The sequence below is a fragment of the Cyanistes caeruleus genome, chromosome 17 (genome assembly GCF_971803275.1).
Source record: "Cyanistes caeruleus chromosome 17, bCyaCae1.hap1.1, whole genome shotgun sequence".
NCBI classification, from domain to species: Eukaryota; Metazoa; Chordata; class Aves; order Passeriformes; family Paridae; genus Cyanistes; species Cyanistes caeruleus.
This window is the reverse complement of record NC_141717.1, coordinates 3101492-3118078: the sequence shown is the minus strand read 5'-3', so window position 1 is coordinate 3118078 and position 16587 is coordinate 3101492. Positions and strand designations below refer to the sequence as shown.

At 48.2% G+C, this 16587-nt stretch overlaps 1 protein-coding gene across 3 annotated transcripts in view; it reads right to left on the bottom strand.

Moving 5' to 3' along the window:
- MGRN1 (mahogunin ring finger 1) overlaps positions 1 to 15767 on the bottom strand; it is a 52822-nt gene extending 37055 nt beyond the window's left edge. For 2 of the 3 annotated variants that reach the window (XM_086854338.1, XM_086854339.1), the window contains exons 1-3: positions 15564 to 15758; positions 7924 to 8042; positions 5649 to 5737 (exon numbers count right to left, since the gene is read on the bottom strand). In XM_086854338.1, coding sequence (XP_086710464.1) covers positions 5649 to 5737; positions 7924 to 8042; positions 15564 to 15651 — 296 coding nt within the window. In that variant the 5' untranslated portion in view covers positions 15652 to 15758. Of the gene's footprint in view, positions 1 to 5648; positions 5738 to 7923; positions 8043 to 15563 lie in introns of all 3 variants that reach the window. The other variant, XM_086854340.1, reaches the window with a different exon arrangement.
- Between the last annotated feature and the right edge of the window lie 820 nt (positions 15768 to 16587).

The window sequence follows — 16587 nt, the reverse complement described above, 5'->3', positions numbered from 1 at the left end:
TCCTGTCCCTGTCCCAGAGACCGGAGCTGCCCCTCGGGAGGAGCTGCAGCCCCCACTGAGCCCTGCCCTCAGTCTCCTTTTCTCCTGAACTGACCAAGCTCTCCCTGCCTCAAAGAGCAAAGTGACAAAGGGATGTGATTCACTGGCAGGGCAGCAGCAAATTCTCCATAAATTCAAATCCCATGAACACTGTGAGCTCAGGCATTGTGTCGGAATGGTGAGGGCAGCAAGGCTGCTTTTAAGAGGTGTAACAGCACTGACCTGTCACCCAGCTCCAGCCTCACTTGTTTATCAGTAATACCTAAATTGCCATGATGGCTGGGTCACAACCAAACAGCTGAACTATTCAGGTAAAGCTTGGCATCGTCTCTGTCTTCACAGTATCAGCCTCTCCCCTCACTAAACAGTCTTGATGAATACACTGTACTGTAAAAAATACACAGAAATGGGTCATTCAATCTAAAAATTGTCAAGGGAATCCTTATTTACCACATTCACTGACATATAACAACTGCTGCCTCATTAAGAGGGTTCCAGCACGAATTTGATTGAACACCACACTGAACGAGAATGAAATGTTCACTTTCAGTAATTTAATACAGAAGGTGCAAAATTAAATTTAAGAGCAGTATAATCAAATACCAAACACAAGTACTTGTACTAATGTAACCCCAGTGAGCCACTACAGCACACACCCTCATTCCTGTCTGAAGGGCTTGGAGAGGCTTTTGCCAGAGATTCACCTAGGTCAGAGTAGCAAATCAAGCTAAAAACACTCAACATTACCATATAAAAAAAACCAACAAATCCCAAGAACTGGAGTCTTACCATCTGCAGAAAACTGGACACAATATACAGTACAGAGCAAGATGGTATTTTCACACAAGCTAGTTGCATTCAAAGTGAAAATCATTGAAGGCTGTAAAGAAGAAACACTGGGCAGAAGGGGAGATTTGCCTAAAGAACACTGGAACCATCAACATTTTGTGCTGGACTGATCCAAGAACACAGATGGCAACAACCCATTCACAAGTGCTGTGTGTGTCCAAGAGAGCAGCAGCACAAGTCACCTCTTGCTGTGCTGCACTCCATGGATCCGAGGTTGGAAATGGAGGATCCAGGCTATGATAGACTTGCCACTTCTTCCAGAAGCAGTAGGGTGGGAGAACCAGCACCTCTTGCAGGCAGAGGCTCCTTCAGACTCACCCCATGCACAGGTAGGTATTAAATAGAGATACCCAGCACACATGAGAGCTACAGCACAGATTGAGTTACCTGTGACAATACCAAGTAACAACGGGGACACCTGGGCAGCTCACACACAAACATCATTGGCACAACCACTGCCTGCTTTGGCTTCTCATGGAAGTCACAAAAAGCACCCCAGATCACCCTCTTGCTCCCAACTTCACCCTGCACCTCTCTGTCAGCACTCAGAATGTGCTTCCATGCTTCCAAGGAGATAAGGGGTTAAAGCTAGGCTAGACTAGATCTGTTGCCCTGGGAAACCACTGAGGGGCCACTGCAGTGCCTGGAGGGAAGATTTCTGAAGGATGCATCTGCTGGGAAGTAGGAGAGGCTGAGCCTTGTCTGCCTGGAACAGCACCACTGGAGCAGAGGGCAGCAAAATAGAAGTGCCTAAATGGTGACAGACACAGCAAGACTTTGCCCTTCTGCTGCTGGAGGCACAGAAAATCAGTCACAACCTTCCAGTACATGAACAGCACAAAAAGATGCAGAGAGACTATTTACAAGAGCCTGGAGTGACAAGACAAGGGGGAATGGTTTCACACTGACAGAAGGCAGGGTTAGATTAGACATTAGGAAGAAATTCTTCCCTGGGAGGGTGTGGAGGTCCTGGCACAGGGTGCCCAGAGAAGCTGTAGCTATCCCTGGATCCCAGGAAGTGTCCAAGGCCAGGTTGGACAGGGCTTGGAGCAGCCTGGGACAGTGCAAGGTGTCCCTGCCCATGGCAGGGGGTGGAAGATGAGCTTTAAGGTCCTTTCCAACCCAAACCAGTCTGGGATTCTGTGACCTGCCACAGAGCAAAGAGTTCAGATGAGAAAAGATTGCACAGATGGTTGCTGGCCCAAGGAATAAGCAAAGACTACTTTGGTGCATACTTTGAGAGCATCTCATGTCCCACCTTAAGGTGCAGGAATGGTGAGATGTAATATCAGGGGTGTAACAAGACAAAAATCACACATTTTGCATTCCTCTTTCTTTGAAGGGGACGTGGCAGACAAAGAGGTGGTTCAGGAGTGGTTCAGGTGCTTCAAGAGCTCGTCTGTCTCCACTGGAATTTTATGGTGCCCATTTAGCCAAGCCCTACAGACAGTGTCCATGTGGGGTGGCCACAGATGCATGCACAAATTTGGGAATCAGTGACTTTGCTGGGTGTGCCTTTGGGTCATGCACAGAGGTGCATCACAGAGCCTTCACAATCACAGGTACAGAGGAAAGAGACTGACCACCTTTGAGAACAAACAGCTGATCCAACGTTTTGATGCAAAAGGCAAAGCAGGATGACCAAGGGAGCTGAGGCCACCTGGTCTGACATCACTCCTGGATAAAACAATGGAAATGCTGGAGATTTTTATTGTCTGTTGAAGAATTAAAAGATAAAAACATAATTAACAGCAGCTATGACAGTTTTATAGAACAAGGTTGTGCCGAACACAATTTCATCCTTTGAGGAGATTCAGAAGTCTGACCAACACAGTAGACATGCAGGATAAATGTTAAATATCCCTTGACTGAGTGCTGTGAGATCTGCATTGACCCAGTGTTTGAGCAGGCAGTACATGAGAGCAGAATTAGTGACACCTCTCAGTCAGCCAGCACTGACTTGCACAGGGGAGAGCATCACCAAACACAGGGTTCTCCTGTTTGGGGTTTCTGAAAAGATCTGTCCAGTTTAACACCATCCAGGGCTGCAGAGCAGGCAGTCCCAGCCCCTCACCACCTCCACCATAGGATGAATAGATCCAAGGACCAAGGTCAGCCCCTTCGTGCTGGAGAGGGAAGAGAAGTGATTTAATTTATCTCACTCCCTGCAACTCACCTGTCTCACCTCAGTCCCCACCATCCACTTCTCTCAGGCCCTTATCCAACACACTCAGGGGTATGACTATTGTCCATGATACTCCTGATGCTTCAGACACATTCCCAAACCACCACAGTTGCTGATTCCTTCAATGCTTTTGTTCCATGATGCTATCCAAAGCCCAGAAGCTGAAGTAGAGAAGCTGTCCCAGGGTGCAAGAACAGACATTGTCTCCTGAGCTGGTCTTCCTCCTGCAGCTGGAAGTGCTTTCATTTCAGGAGAAGAGGGAACAGCCAGTACCAGCACACCAGGTACTGGAGCTCCAAAATAAAGCTTCCAATCCAAGGCCAAATGTGGGACACAAGACAAATAGAAGGAATTCTTTCTCTGTTAGTGGTTAAAAGCAAAATTCCTGCTACCCTGCTCTGAGGTTCACAGTATCCTCCTGCCAGAAATCAAACACAATTCACATTGAAGACTCAGAACTTTAACACCAAAATTCACAGGTTTATTGTTTATCCTGTAAAAATTCATAATCTGGCAAAGCTCAGAATTTTGGTCAGAGCTGGGTAGGAAGGTCAGAGTGGACATTTTTATTCCTCCATGGCACTTCTACAGGGACAAGTTGAGAGTTGGTGGTGTTCATCCTGGAGAAGAGGAGGTTCCAGTGAGAACTTAGAGCCATTCCAGTGCCTAAAGTCCAGGAGAGCTGGAGAGGGACTTCAGACAGGGGCCTGGAGTAACAGGACGAGGGGCAGTGGCTTCACACTGCCAGAGGGCAGGGTTAGATTAGACATTAGGAGGAAATGCTTCCCTGGGAGGGTGGGGAGGCCCTGGCACAGGGTGCCCAGAGAAGCCTCAGGATCACTGGAAGTGCTCAAGGCCAGGCTGGACAGGGCTTGGAGGAGCCTGGGATAGTGCAAGGATCCCTGCCCATGGCAGGGGGTGGAAGGAGATAAGCTTTAAGGTCCCTTCCAACCCAAACCAGCCTGAGATTCTATTAAAAAAACCAAATGTGGGGATTTACCATCAGAACATACACTTACACACCTGGACACTTGGCTCAGTATCACTATATCTGGTGGAGGATGTGGTAAATTGACCAGTTCTGGAAAGAAAGAGCAAACCTCGACCACTGGTTGTGAATAAGCCAGGCTGGAGAGGGCACAAAGTGTCCTTTACTTGCACAGAGGGAGGAAGACAAAGCCTTTGGGCCAGAAGAGTAGAAAAGCACAAGACAGAATGTACCCTTGGGGACTGCCAATTAAAAACTCATTTTGAGTCTACATCAGTGCAAAATTCAATAGAGTCATGTTGGCAGTGTTGTCGTCAGCACTGACACAGCAGCAGCACAAGAGGCTGTGAGAGCTCATGAGGCAGAAAAGGATCTGCTAGTACCAGGAATTAGATGGATGAAAACCTAGGTACTGTCAAGGTGCATGGACACCACATTCCAAATAGTCCAGAGCTGCAATTCTGCTTGGAGAAATGGGACGTGCGACCACAGAAAGCAGAATGACACATCTACGTGTACTAAACCCCACCAATTGCTCCATCCACAGCCAGGCCTCTCCCAGGGAAAAAAACCACTTTCCACTTGGCTTATACTCCTCTTTTTTCCTGGAGAAGTACTTCACCCTTATGCTGAAAAACCAAAGAGCTTTCAGAGCAGTTTACCAATGGTCACTTATTTGGAAGTTCAATCAGCTTTGAAACCACAGGTTTTGCTCATTTAAAAAACAAAACAAAACAAAACCAAAAAAACCTACGTTTTCACATAAAAACAAACGGAGGGGTTTTGGTTATGACTCAAAGTGCTCACGTTACACCACACTCTCAGAGCCACCTTGGCTGGGAGCTGCAGCTGGACTCCTGCCATTGCCCCAGCCCCGAGACGCACAATCCGGAGCGACTCCAGCCAGGATGGTTGGGAAATGCTCTGCCTGGACATTTGCCCAGTGCTCTGACCCAAACAAAGCACTGAATGCTGGGCCCTGTACCTCAGCCATCTGTTGGAAAGGGGACAGCTGCAGGTCTGAGTGTGAGCCAGAGCTTTAATCCAGCTCTGCTGGTTCAGATCTCAGCACGGAGCAGTGAAAGGTAACAACTCCATGATTGTCCTTCCCCCATGTATGGGACACAAGCCACCTAAGCAAATGCATAACACTAGGATCAAACTTTATCTTGGCAGCAGGAGAAACCTGAGAAAGTTTCACTCAAGACCCAACAGTCTTCCTGGCTCGTGACTCGCACCAGAATCAGCTCCTTTCTGGCTTCTCCTTGCACAGGAATGCAGGAAGGAATCTGTCCGTAAAGTTTATTGACCTGACTAATATCTTCCGCTCGTGCTAATGATTTCATGGCTTTGTTTACCACTTTTGCAGAAACAGACACATCACTGGTGCTGTTTGGAAACACAGATTGTTTGGATAAGGAGCACATAAACCACTTGAAAGCTCAAAAGTGAAACAGAAACCTCCGGACATATCTACCAACAAGGATCTGGATATCAGCCATTCTCCAAAACCTTACCAAAGCACTTTGGCTCTGGCTGACAGATGACTGGGTTGAGTAAAATGAAAGGTTCAGGTAATGGCAGTACCTCACAAGTCGGAGAGAGTCTTTGCGGATGTTCACCAAACTCCTCAGTGTCTTCACTGGCTCATGTGGAGCTGGAGTTATATAGGGAAACTGGAACAAAGAGGCAAATAATCCTTCTGTTATTACACTATGAAAGGTAGCAGCATGTTACCTAGCATGCAATTTACCCAAATGAAGAAGCATGTAGCTTTCAGGGTACTCAGTACAGCAGCCACGAGGAACAGCAATAGCAGATTTTATTTACAGATAAATCAAGCACCTTTCAGGGTGAAAATCCTGCCCTGGCCCAAAAACAGCTCATACTGGAAATACACACTTTAAAAAAAGGGCATTTTTACAAAGTCTTTCTCTCCACTCTGAATTCTCAGTTAGAAAAACCCTGCTCTCCCAAGTTTTTATTTCCACTGAAGAAACCACCTCCAGCTTGAGCAGAAGAAATGCAGTTCTTTCATGTGCATTACAGCATGCAAGCAGTGATCTGACTGCTAATCGGCATGCTGAAACCCTGGATTACTGGGGGAAACTCTTTTCATTCTGAAACAATAGGGCAAATGTTCTGGAAAAGAAAAGAGACAGGGATAGGGGGCCTCATTCTATTCTAGTCAAGAAACCTTCTCTCACAGATTGTCCTTTAAATAGGGACAATAATGCTTCAGACTGAAATTCTCCTTAGTGGGCACAGGATCTCCAGTGAGAAATGCAAAGGAAAGTGCTTATTGTGGTGATCACAAGCTGTACAGCTGCAGACCTGCCTGCTGGGCACCAGGGACCACCAGCACACGTTTCCTTAGATATAAAGCAAGACCTCAGTTACTCCAAAGCAAGAACTGGGCCCATGTCCAGCAAACAGTGCTGTTGCTGTGTTTGAGTGGTTCTTTTTTTCCTTGAAGATTAATCAGAGCTGCCAAAGCGTTTTAACTTTACATAGGCATACTATATTCCACAACAGCCTCCTTCTCTTAAACCTACTTGGCAAATGTCCCACGGTGTTAATGGCCTCTCACCCACTCCTCTCCAGAGAAATGATGAAACCCAGTGCTGGGATGTCAGCAAGGAAATCCAGGCTGAGACATGCAGGTAATTTAACTCTGCCAGGTCAGCCCCTACAGGGAGGGCCCCGTGTGCAGACGTGGCACAGGGGATGTGCTGCGCACCCCCAGGCCTGCCCACCACTGACACAACCACAGATTTCCAGCTCAAGTCCCTCCTTCCTAATTCTGTTGCCAAACTGCACTTCCTGCTTAAACAAAGACTTTCCAGATTCCTCCTTGTCCGTCCTGTGAACTGAGTGTGGTTCTAGAGTGACCAATGGCACAGCCTGAGGAGAAACTCAGAAAACAGAATGTGCCTGTAACTGCTCCAATTCCAACTTGCCTCAGCTTCCCCCACCTGTAAGACCAGGATGATCCCAAACAGCCACCAATCATTACAAACATGAATTTATTAATGGTCACAGCTTTTCTGATGAGGAGAACCATGACTTCTAGTTCTCATTTTCATGTCTGGAAGCTGCAGAAACAACTAGGAAAACAGTGAACAAAGCAAGCAGCTCTTCCCTTTCCTCTCCAGCACTCAGAAAACATCTCCAAATGGCTCCTACTTTTGGTTCTTTTTAAGCAGTTCTGAGATGCAAGAGAAATCCAAAACATAAGACTTGCATAAAATTCCTGTCCTTCCCTCACAACAGCATTCTTCTCCTTTCAAGAACAAGCCAATCACTTGAGCAAGTAGCTTTTCAGTCTCACAGACACTTGTGGGTCCAAAATTACATTTATGTTCCAGCTAGAAAAAGAGAAGGAGGGGCTTTCTGAGCAGCCCACCGAGGTATAAAACCCAGAAAATGTTAAGGTCTGTCTTAACACTGCCCTACACCCAGTCAGGCCACTCATACACAGAAAACAGCACGTGTTGAACACTGGCTGGAAGCCACCCAACATGCCCTTGGGAAGTTCAGGCTCTGCTTCCCAGCCTTCTATGCAGCATGTTTTATACTTGCTCAGGCAGGCAGGCAGAATTAGCCCCAAATTCTGTGCTCCTGAGTCCCTGTTCTTCTTCCCCCACCATTAATTCCTTCTGTCCTGAGTGAAAATGAGCCTCAAAGGTGAATTCAGCTTCTCAGTAAAATTCAGTTTGCATCTGAACAGACTGGAATGACATTCCCCAAGCAGTGAGGACCTCTTAGGTCTGTGCTACTCTCCTCTACAAAGCCTACAAAAGATTTTCTAAAACAGGCAGGAAACAGAAAAGAGTAAAACAGACAGAACACAGGAACTTGCCTGAACTGGTCTATTCCCAAGGAAGTTTAAGTCCATGTTCTCACCAAAAAGGTAACCCTCAGGGTGAGGGGTGTCAAACTTTTCGCCTCCCATAAAGAAGTGACTTGCAAAGTAGTTTCCTAGAAACAAAAACACAAGAGAATGAAAAAAAAACAACTCTAAATGAGTGCTTCCTGGAGAAGTCTGTGCAGTTTTAAATTCACGAGTATAAAAGAGCCACAACACACAGAAAATACTTGCTTATTCACCCCTTTCCTGTAGTACTGAGGGCCACTGCCAACAGCAGGAGAAGAGAGGAAAAAAACAAACAAACAAAACAAAAATCTAGGATAAATATTACAGTAGAGATAATTCCATTCCAACTTTTTCCAGAGAAGGGACAGGGAACAGGAAAAGCCAGCTCTTTCCAATATTGCTCCATTCTGGTCAATTCTTCCTGTTTTCTCCACTTCCCAGTGTGAAGCCTAGTCCCATAAACACCATGGGCCTCCTCAGAGAAGGATGAGGCTTCCTCCCACTGCAAAGTTCAGCACAGCCAGAAGGTCTCCTGTTAGGCAAAGTTTGCCTTTCGTCCCCTCTTTCACTCCCACATCCCACACAAGAACCACTCCAAACCTTTACTGGGAGTGCTGAAGACTGCACTGAACCCTGATGATGATTTAATTAATAACACTGACAGTTCTAAATGCAGAAATGTGGATGTCTGGGAGAGAAAACAAGGACTGACTAGAGTGAACATCAGCTCTGAAAGTTTCACCACAAATTTGTTTCATTCCTCTTTAAGGTGATGCACTACAGTGCAAATTTCAGGACACAAAGCATGTGCAAGGTCACTGGGATTCTGGAGCATGGAACTGACTGTAAAATGAGCAGAATTAATACAGGTGTGTGAGACCACCACAAACATTGCTCCCTCCTAGAAAGACTTCAGGAAAACATTCTCAAATGTGAACTTCACAGGGTTACAGTTTCAGAGAAACAAATATCAGGAGAGAACTGAAATAAAAGGCTCCATCCAAGCCACTTCCCTTCACGTTTCAGAGTAGGGGATGAGAGGACTGAGCCAAATCTACATTTGCTTCCCTGGGTGCAGTGCACAGACAGCATAAATTTGTGTAAAAATGAGTCATTCCAGAAGCAGTAACTAATCATCTGAATGGCTATGGAGGCATTCTGGAGGGATCTGCAGTCCCTCTAGCTAGGAGCAAGCAGGATTTACTCTGAAATTGAAGGGTTTTCATGAATGGCCCTGTTTTTTCCATTAAGGCTTTTTTCCTTTATGCTTCAAGAAAGGCTCTTTTCACTCTGCACAGATGGCAGCGCCTTAATGATGATGGTAGGGCTCAGCTATTGCTGAGCTCAGCTTACAAGCACCCAGATGTTTGTAGTACTGAAATACATCCTTCTTTCCAGATACAACAATCACCTTCAGCACAGGTCCAGCATCTACTCAGAATCTGCCCTACAGAATCAGAATAAAAAAATCACAGAATCATTTAGGTTGGAAAAGATCATCAAGTCCAACCTATGACCTATCATCACCTTGTCAATCAGAGCACTGAGTGCCACATCCAGTCATTTCCTGGACACAAATGTAGGTGCCCCAAATGACAGGGAACCTTTTCCCACTCCTCCCAGGAGCAACAAATTAAAAAAACAATCCATATATAATCTCCAAGCTCAGCCAGCCTGACACTGCCTCTCCACCAGAGATACACCACAGCGGTTTGTGTTTGCACTGAGGTTCAGAGAACCATGATGAACGCTGGAGTTTAGGAATAGATTTCACATTTTATGTGGGTCAAGTAGGATTATGTTTTGGAACATTTTATTTGATCAACGGTGAAGATAATGCGTGTGCAGGATGTCTCAGTACCACAGCAGCTGGTTATCTGGGATCAGAGTCAGAGAACTCCCTCTTATCAAGTGAGTGAGAAAGAATTACAGAATCATAGAATTGCTGCAAGGGACCTTAAAGATCACATAGTTCCAACTCTCTGCCATGGACACCTTCCACAACACCAGGATGCTCCAAGCTCTATCTCCAACCTGGCCTTGGACACTTCAGGGATCCAGTCAGCCACAGCTTCTCTGGGCAACTTGTGCCAGGGCCTCTTCTCCCCTGCAGGGAAGAATTTCTTCCTAAAATCCAGTCTAACCCTACTCTCAGTTTGAAGCCATTCCCCCTTGTCCTGTCACTCCAGGCCCTTGTAAATAATCTTGCCCCATCCTTCCTCTAAGCTCTCTCCAGATACTGGAAGGCCACAATGAGGTCACCCTGAAGCTTCTCTTTTCCAGGCTGAACAATCCCAGCTCTCCCAGCCTTTCCTCCCAGTAAAGCTGCCCCATCCCTCTGAAAATCCTGGTGCCTCCTCTGGACTCTCTCGAGCAACTCCAGGTCCTTCCTGTGCTGGGCCCCAGGGCTGGAGGCAGCTCTGCAGGTGGGGGTCTCACCTGACAGGGGCAGATATCACCTGATAGGGGCAGATATCCCCTGATAGGGGCAGATATCCCCTGATAGAGCCTCCCCTGTTGCCCATGCTGCAGGATCAGCCCAGGACATGGTTTGAGAGCATCTCCAGAGAGGAAAAGGTCTCTCTTGCTCAACTGGAACAGCACCCAGACACAAAACCAGCACGTGCAAGGCACCTGCCACACTGTCACTGCTTGACTAAGAACTGCTTACGGCATCTCTACCACATAGTTGAGATTTCTCACAAATACACACAGTAGATGGAATCACAGCTTCAGTTCCACATTCAGACTGAACTTTCTTCATCTTCCTGCTAAGTCACCTCCTGCAATGTGAAGGAGAGAGGTTTTTTCCCCCAAGGCATTTCCTTCACAAGCAAACAAGTAAGAAAGTGCCAGGCACTAGGAGCACAGGGAAAATCACTCAGAGGTGCTCAGAGGGGAAGACAGTGGTGAGCAGAACAACCCCGAGGCCCTGGCACTGCTGCTGCACACACAAAAGCTGCCACATACACACGAGGTCTCAACAGACAAACAAACTAGAATGGCAACAAACTGTCTCAGCAAATTCATAACACAGTTTTCAGCAGCTAAAAAAAGATATTCTGTTGCAAGCTTTCAGAAAACTCTTGCTACAAATGACACCCAAAGTTCAGAGCTCTCAAGGTAAGACCAAAGTCATGCATTAATCCTCTCAACCACTATTGCAACCAGCTCGGAGTTTGCCCAAGTCGGAGGCAGAACATTTTAAGAAAGCATTTCTTAAATATCACACCAGGGACTAAAACGAAAAGGAAACTTCCAGATGGAAAATATGAGGCATCCTTTTTTGCAGTCACTGTGACATTTAGGATTTTTAGTGTCTCTAACAGGCGTGCGTATATTTTCTATGCATTAAACACTAGGTTCCATTTCCAAATCCATTACAAAGATGGCTTTACAACTTTAGCCAGGCTATCCTGCCTCTGAAGCTCTCTTCTCATATGTCCTCCCAGACTATAAAACCACCTTAAGCAGGTGTTCCAAGGCCAGCTTTATACAGAGCTCTGCAGCTATGGGCACATGGAGGAAGAAAAGTGCCATCCTCTTTGGCAGGAAAAAGGAAAAGAAAAAAATCCTTGGATTAATCCTTCACGGAACTGCTACAAACAGAAACCCTCCAGGAAAATGCAGTGACATGCTGACCAGGAAAGAATCACACATAAATAAAAAAGGATGGAATAGGATAAAAATTCCAGTGCAAAGAAAAACTGTGGCTTTACTTCCCCAGAGTAAGTCAGTACAAAGCACAGAGGAGCATGAGATAAAAGAGAACATGACCAAGTGACACTGCTGAGGTAGATGAAGCCCAGGCAGTGGTTTCAAGAGAAATTGTGGTGGAAAACTTTACAGTGGCTGGAAAAACTGGGACCACTGGGACACCCAGAACAGCCAATCTGACTCGTTTGTTTGTCCCATGCAAAACCAAACAGGAACCCAAGGTTCCTCCAAGGCATCAAATGACACCAAAATACTTTATATTTAGTATAACATAGCGATGGGCGTTTATTATCATAATTGCACCGGCATTAAGCACCAGACTGCACCAGTCATAATTACCTCTCCCTAAACCAGCATCCTAATCCCATATCCATGCAACACACGGATGTGATGCACAAGAGACACACTGGGAAGGGACACAATCTACAAGAGGCAGGAGCACAACTGTAATCCCATCAAAACATGGGCTGTGTCATACGTTCATTAACAGAAAGCAATTAGGTGTCCATTTAGGCTTCTTGCCATTAATACAATTAACAGTGAAGTGATAGAAATTGAGTTCTCTTTAGTTATTCAGCCAGACTGACAGCACAGTCCCAGGCACAGCCTGAGCCAGCAGCAGTGTGTGAAACACAGGGACAGTGACACTGTCATGGTACACAGGAACACAGAGATGGACTGGGTGTGCCTCTGGATACTCTTTTCCTATTTCAAACCGCTCTTTCTTTGATTAAAGCTTCATTCCCAAACAACAAAGCTTCAGCTTCAGAGAAAAGCAACCCACTTCCTTTTTTTCCCTCACAGAAATCTCCAGGGAATTCTGTTCCAAGAGCCTATTCCAGAGGAGAAGGGCCATCCCAAAGGCACGTGCTCCGTGCTGCAGAGGAGCTCATGGAATGGGAGCAGAGCTGTGGGAAGTACTGGGCCACTGCTCACTGGTTCTAAAGCAATAGGAGCATGGGAGATCCTTTCATGGCTCCAAGCACTGAAGCACCACAGAGATCACGATTGTTCCCTGCTAAATGGGGAAAAAAATAACCCATTTTTAGCCTGTTTCACAGAGGCACTCTTCTGTACAAGCAGGGCCTTCCTCCCAACCAATCGGGCAGGCACAATAACAGCATGGGCTCCATAAAGCAAGAAATTTTGGTTAAAAGGCACCAGCAAAGAGGGCTGAGAGAAGAGAATTCAGTATCACCTTATAGCAGCCTCAGTCACCCAGATGCAGGAGGGAAAATGTAAATTATACCCATCCAGAGCCTTGGAGGAATAAACAGGGCATTTTCAGAGGATTTTTTACTACAAAACTGCACACAATTTCCAACAAAGCTGTTAACCAACCTGCTTCACTGCGGACTGGCTCATGCAGACCAAGGTGGATTCCACAGCAATCTGTTCCATCCTCCCCAGAGCACATGACTGACCCAGCAACAACCACATCAAAAGCCAATAAAGGAGAAGTGAATATTCACCTCTGCCTTTGCAACCAGCTGTGACTCAACAAGGCACAGTCACAGTGTCCCTTTCCCCAGGCAGGTTGACATGCAGCTGAAATCACAGCCAGAATACCTGTATTTAGGGTTTATTTCCTTGCACAATGTGTCCTTGCGAGGGGGTATTTGCTCCTTTATCAAACACATACCCTCATCCTTCAAACTGATGCCAACCATGGACAGCAGCTGAGCAGGCATTTGTAGTAAGTCAAGATCTGTTGAAACCAGAGACAAGGAGAGGCAGAATGGAAAAAGAGGAGGACAGCCCTTGGTGCTGCACACAGCATGGGTGACCTCAGGTAATGCTCCCTCACCACTCATTCCAGTCTTTCAGGGGTAATCTCAGAGTCAGGAGTGTGTGTCAGGCTCACTCTCCAGCACACTCACACACCCAACACAGCTCACAGAAAACCAGCTTCTTCCAGTCAGGGCTCACAGCAGCAATGTCCAGATAGAAATAATTAGCAATCATTTGGCCCAAGAACATTTGGTACTACTTCCAGCTTGCTTCCTGACATCAAACCTGTACCTGCTCACTTCCAGTCATCCTCACTGTCAGGTTTGGTACCAACCTTCCCATCTCCAAAACAATCACTCTGAAGATGGCAGGACCTCAAAGGACACCATCCCCCTGAACATGCTCCACGTGAAGGAGGGAGGGGAGCTACCATCTTAACAGCAGTGGGCTTAAGCCCACTGTTCTGGGCTTTGAACCTCCACCTCAGAGGTGTTCACCACCTCTTCTTCTGCCTAGAGCTTGAACAGCTCTTCTCCCTCCCCAGAGCCAAGAGGATCGTTGTTAGACAAACCCAAAGAATGTGAAGAGAAAGCCCTGGCTTAACACCAGCTTTCAGAAAGAGCACAAGAAAATGCCACAGAGAATTAATTAACAAGCCTCTAATTGCATCCAGAGCCTTTGTAGGAAACACAAATATTTTTATTTAACCAGCTGCTCAAAAGCACTGGCTGTTCAGTTCTACAAGGGAGGCATCACACATGGAACACTCTTCGGCAGCATTATGGTCCATAGATCCCCTTCCAGGGAGCATGGTAACACACAAACCCAACCTCAGGTGTGTGATGGGGCTACCTTGACAAGCCCAAAACCCAACGCACCATTAACTTCCAGTTCAACAGCACAGGAACAGCAGGATGACAATGTGAAAGAAGTTTAATGTCCATTGCACACGGTGGTTGTAATTAATCCACTCCTCATCTAAAATGCTGTCACATGCAGATCCTGCTGCAGCCAAGCTGTGAAACTTGCCTTTCCCAGTTGCCAAAATCTAGCTCCCAGACCCCTAAAAAAAGCAGGTTACATTTTCTAAAGAGAGCCAACACAGCTGTTGGATTTTTCTAGGCAGGTTTCCCCTTCCACTTCCTCCACACCACCATTACTGCTAAAGGCCAACCTGCAACAAGACAAGGTGTAATAATGACAGGACTTTATTTGAGATGATCCTGCACCCCCTTCAAACGAAAAAGGGGTCCTGGCTCCCTCCATCACACAGCCCCAAGGATGTCACAGCCAGCTGGTCATGGACACACACACAGGACTTGAATCTCTGAATGAAATGTCTTTGTATCTGAGAGCCAGGGGACCCAAATTGCTGCTCTGCAAATTCTTCAGCCTGCCAGGAAAAGCCCTGACAGAATCAAAAGCTAGAAAAAATGGTAAACAAATGGATATTGCAGGGGAAAAGAGCACCTGACCACTTGTTTTCTGAGAAGAATAAGTAAAACTCTTTAAACAAGTTAAACCTGGTCAATTTCAAAAGCTGGCCCAAGACAAGGTGAGACATGGGTTCATCCCCACTGCACACAAGTGGCACCGACAACTCCCCAAGCCTTCAGAACAATTTCCTGTGGAAAACAGCCTCCCAGTAGGCTGTGTCAGCCCAACAGCTGCTAGGCGAGAGCCACTGCCATTTTAAGCAGTTAAAGAGGGTTGTCATGCGGGAATTTGGCGATCCTTCATTCAACCAGAACCAGTTCTGTTCCGTGTCCCCACCGAACTCCGCCGTCTTTACCAGCAGCAGCCGTCGCACTCGCCAGCGACCAACAACTTGCTGAGGCCACGTTTCCATGGTGGGGAGCGGCCTCAGTGACCCCCGGGACCACGGGCGGTGACGGCACCAGGCGGGCACGGACAGCGGGACAGCTGAGGCCTGGATCCAGGGCACGGAGACACCCTCACGCCTGAGCCCCCCGGGCAGAGCCGGCCCTGTGCCACCGCTGTGCCACAGACATCCATCCACGGCCTCTCCGCCAGCGCGGGCGGGCTGGGCCGCGGGCAGGGCCGGAGCCAGCCCAGGCCGGTGACTCCCGCAGCCCCTTCCCCGGCCTCCCCGCACGGCCCGGGTGGCACCGCGCCCGGCACGGCCTGCCCCACTCCCCTGTCCCCGCGCCCCTCACCGGACTTGGGCGGGTAGCGGTAGGCCGAGTTGGCCTGGATGTCGATGTCCTCCACGCCCGCGATGCGCCGGCTGAGCAGGGAGCCCATGGCGGCCGCGGACAGGGCGGGCGGCCCGGGGGCGCAGAGCGGCGGCGGCGGCACCGGGACCCGCACCCACGGCGGCGGCGCGGGGCACGCCGGGACAGCGAGTCCGCCCGCCCCGGGACTACAGCTCCCGGCAGCCACCGCGGCGGCGCCTACCAAAGGCGGGGCGGGGCGGCGGGGGGGCGATGGCGCCTCACGGCCTCCCCCGGGGCGCGGAGTGAGCTCCGCCGGCAGAAGGCGCTGCGGCTGAAACGGGGATGGGAACAGGGATGGGAACAGGAGTGGGCCCAGGGATGGGAATGGGGCACTCTGCGTGGGAGGGGCATGGAGATCACCAGGGGGCACACCTTAGATGGAGAAGGCCTTGGGACGTCGCCCAGGGAAGCACAGGGAAGATGGATGCCCAGGGACACACCTTGCACAGGGATACACAGGAAGAATGCCCATGGTCAGGGATGCACAGGTGGATTCCCAGGGACACATCTGGCACAGGGGAGATGCACAGAGAGACAAAACCTGCACAGGGATGCCCAGGGAGAATTATCCAGGACAGTTCCCAGAGGTGGAACCTGCTACTCAAAGCCAGCAGGAAAGGTGATCAGCCTCCCATGGGGAAGCCTCTCCTTTCTGGGTTCCTCCCCTCACAGGTATTGCACACACAAAAGCAAATGGAGATGCCTGAGGTTTGGATGTGAGAACAGGGAACGGCCACGGGATGCCTCACATGTGGGACACAACAGTCGGGAGGACAGCATGGAGGAAGAGGCACAAAAAGCCACCAGTGTCCAAAGACTGAGCCCTGTCCCCTCTGGCACTGAGGAACAGAGAAAAGAGTGATGGGAAATACCATCCTGCACATATGCTGTAAAGGAACTGAGGACCCAAATTCCCAGCAGTGGAGTTGGGAATCACTGGGAGACATGAAGAAACTGAGGTGGC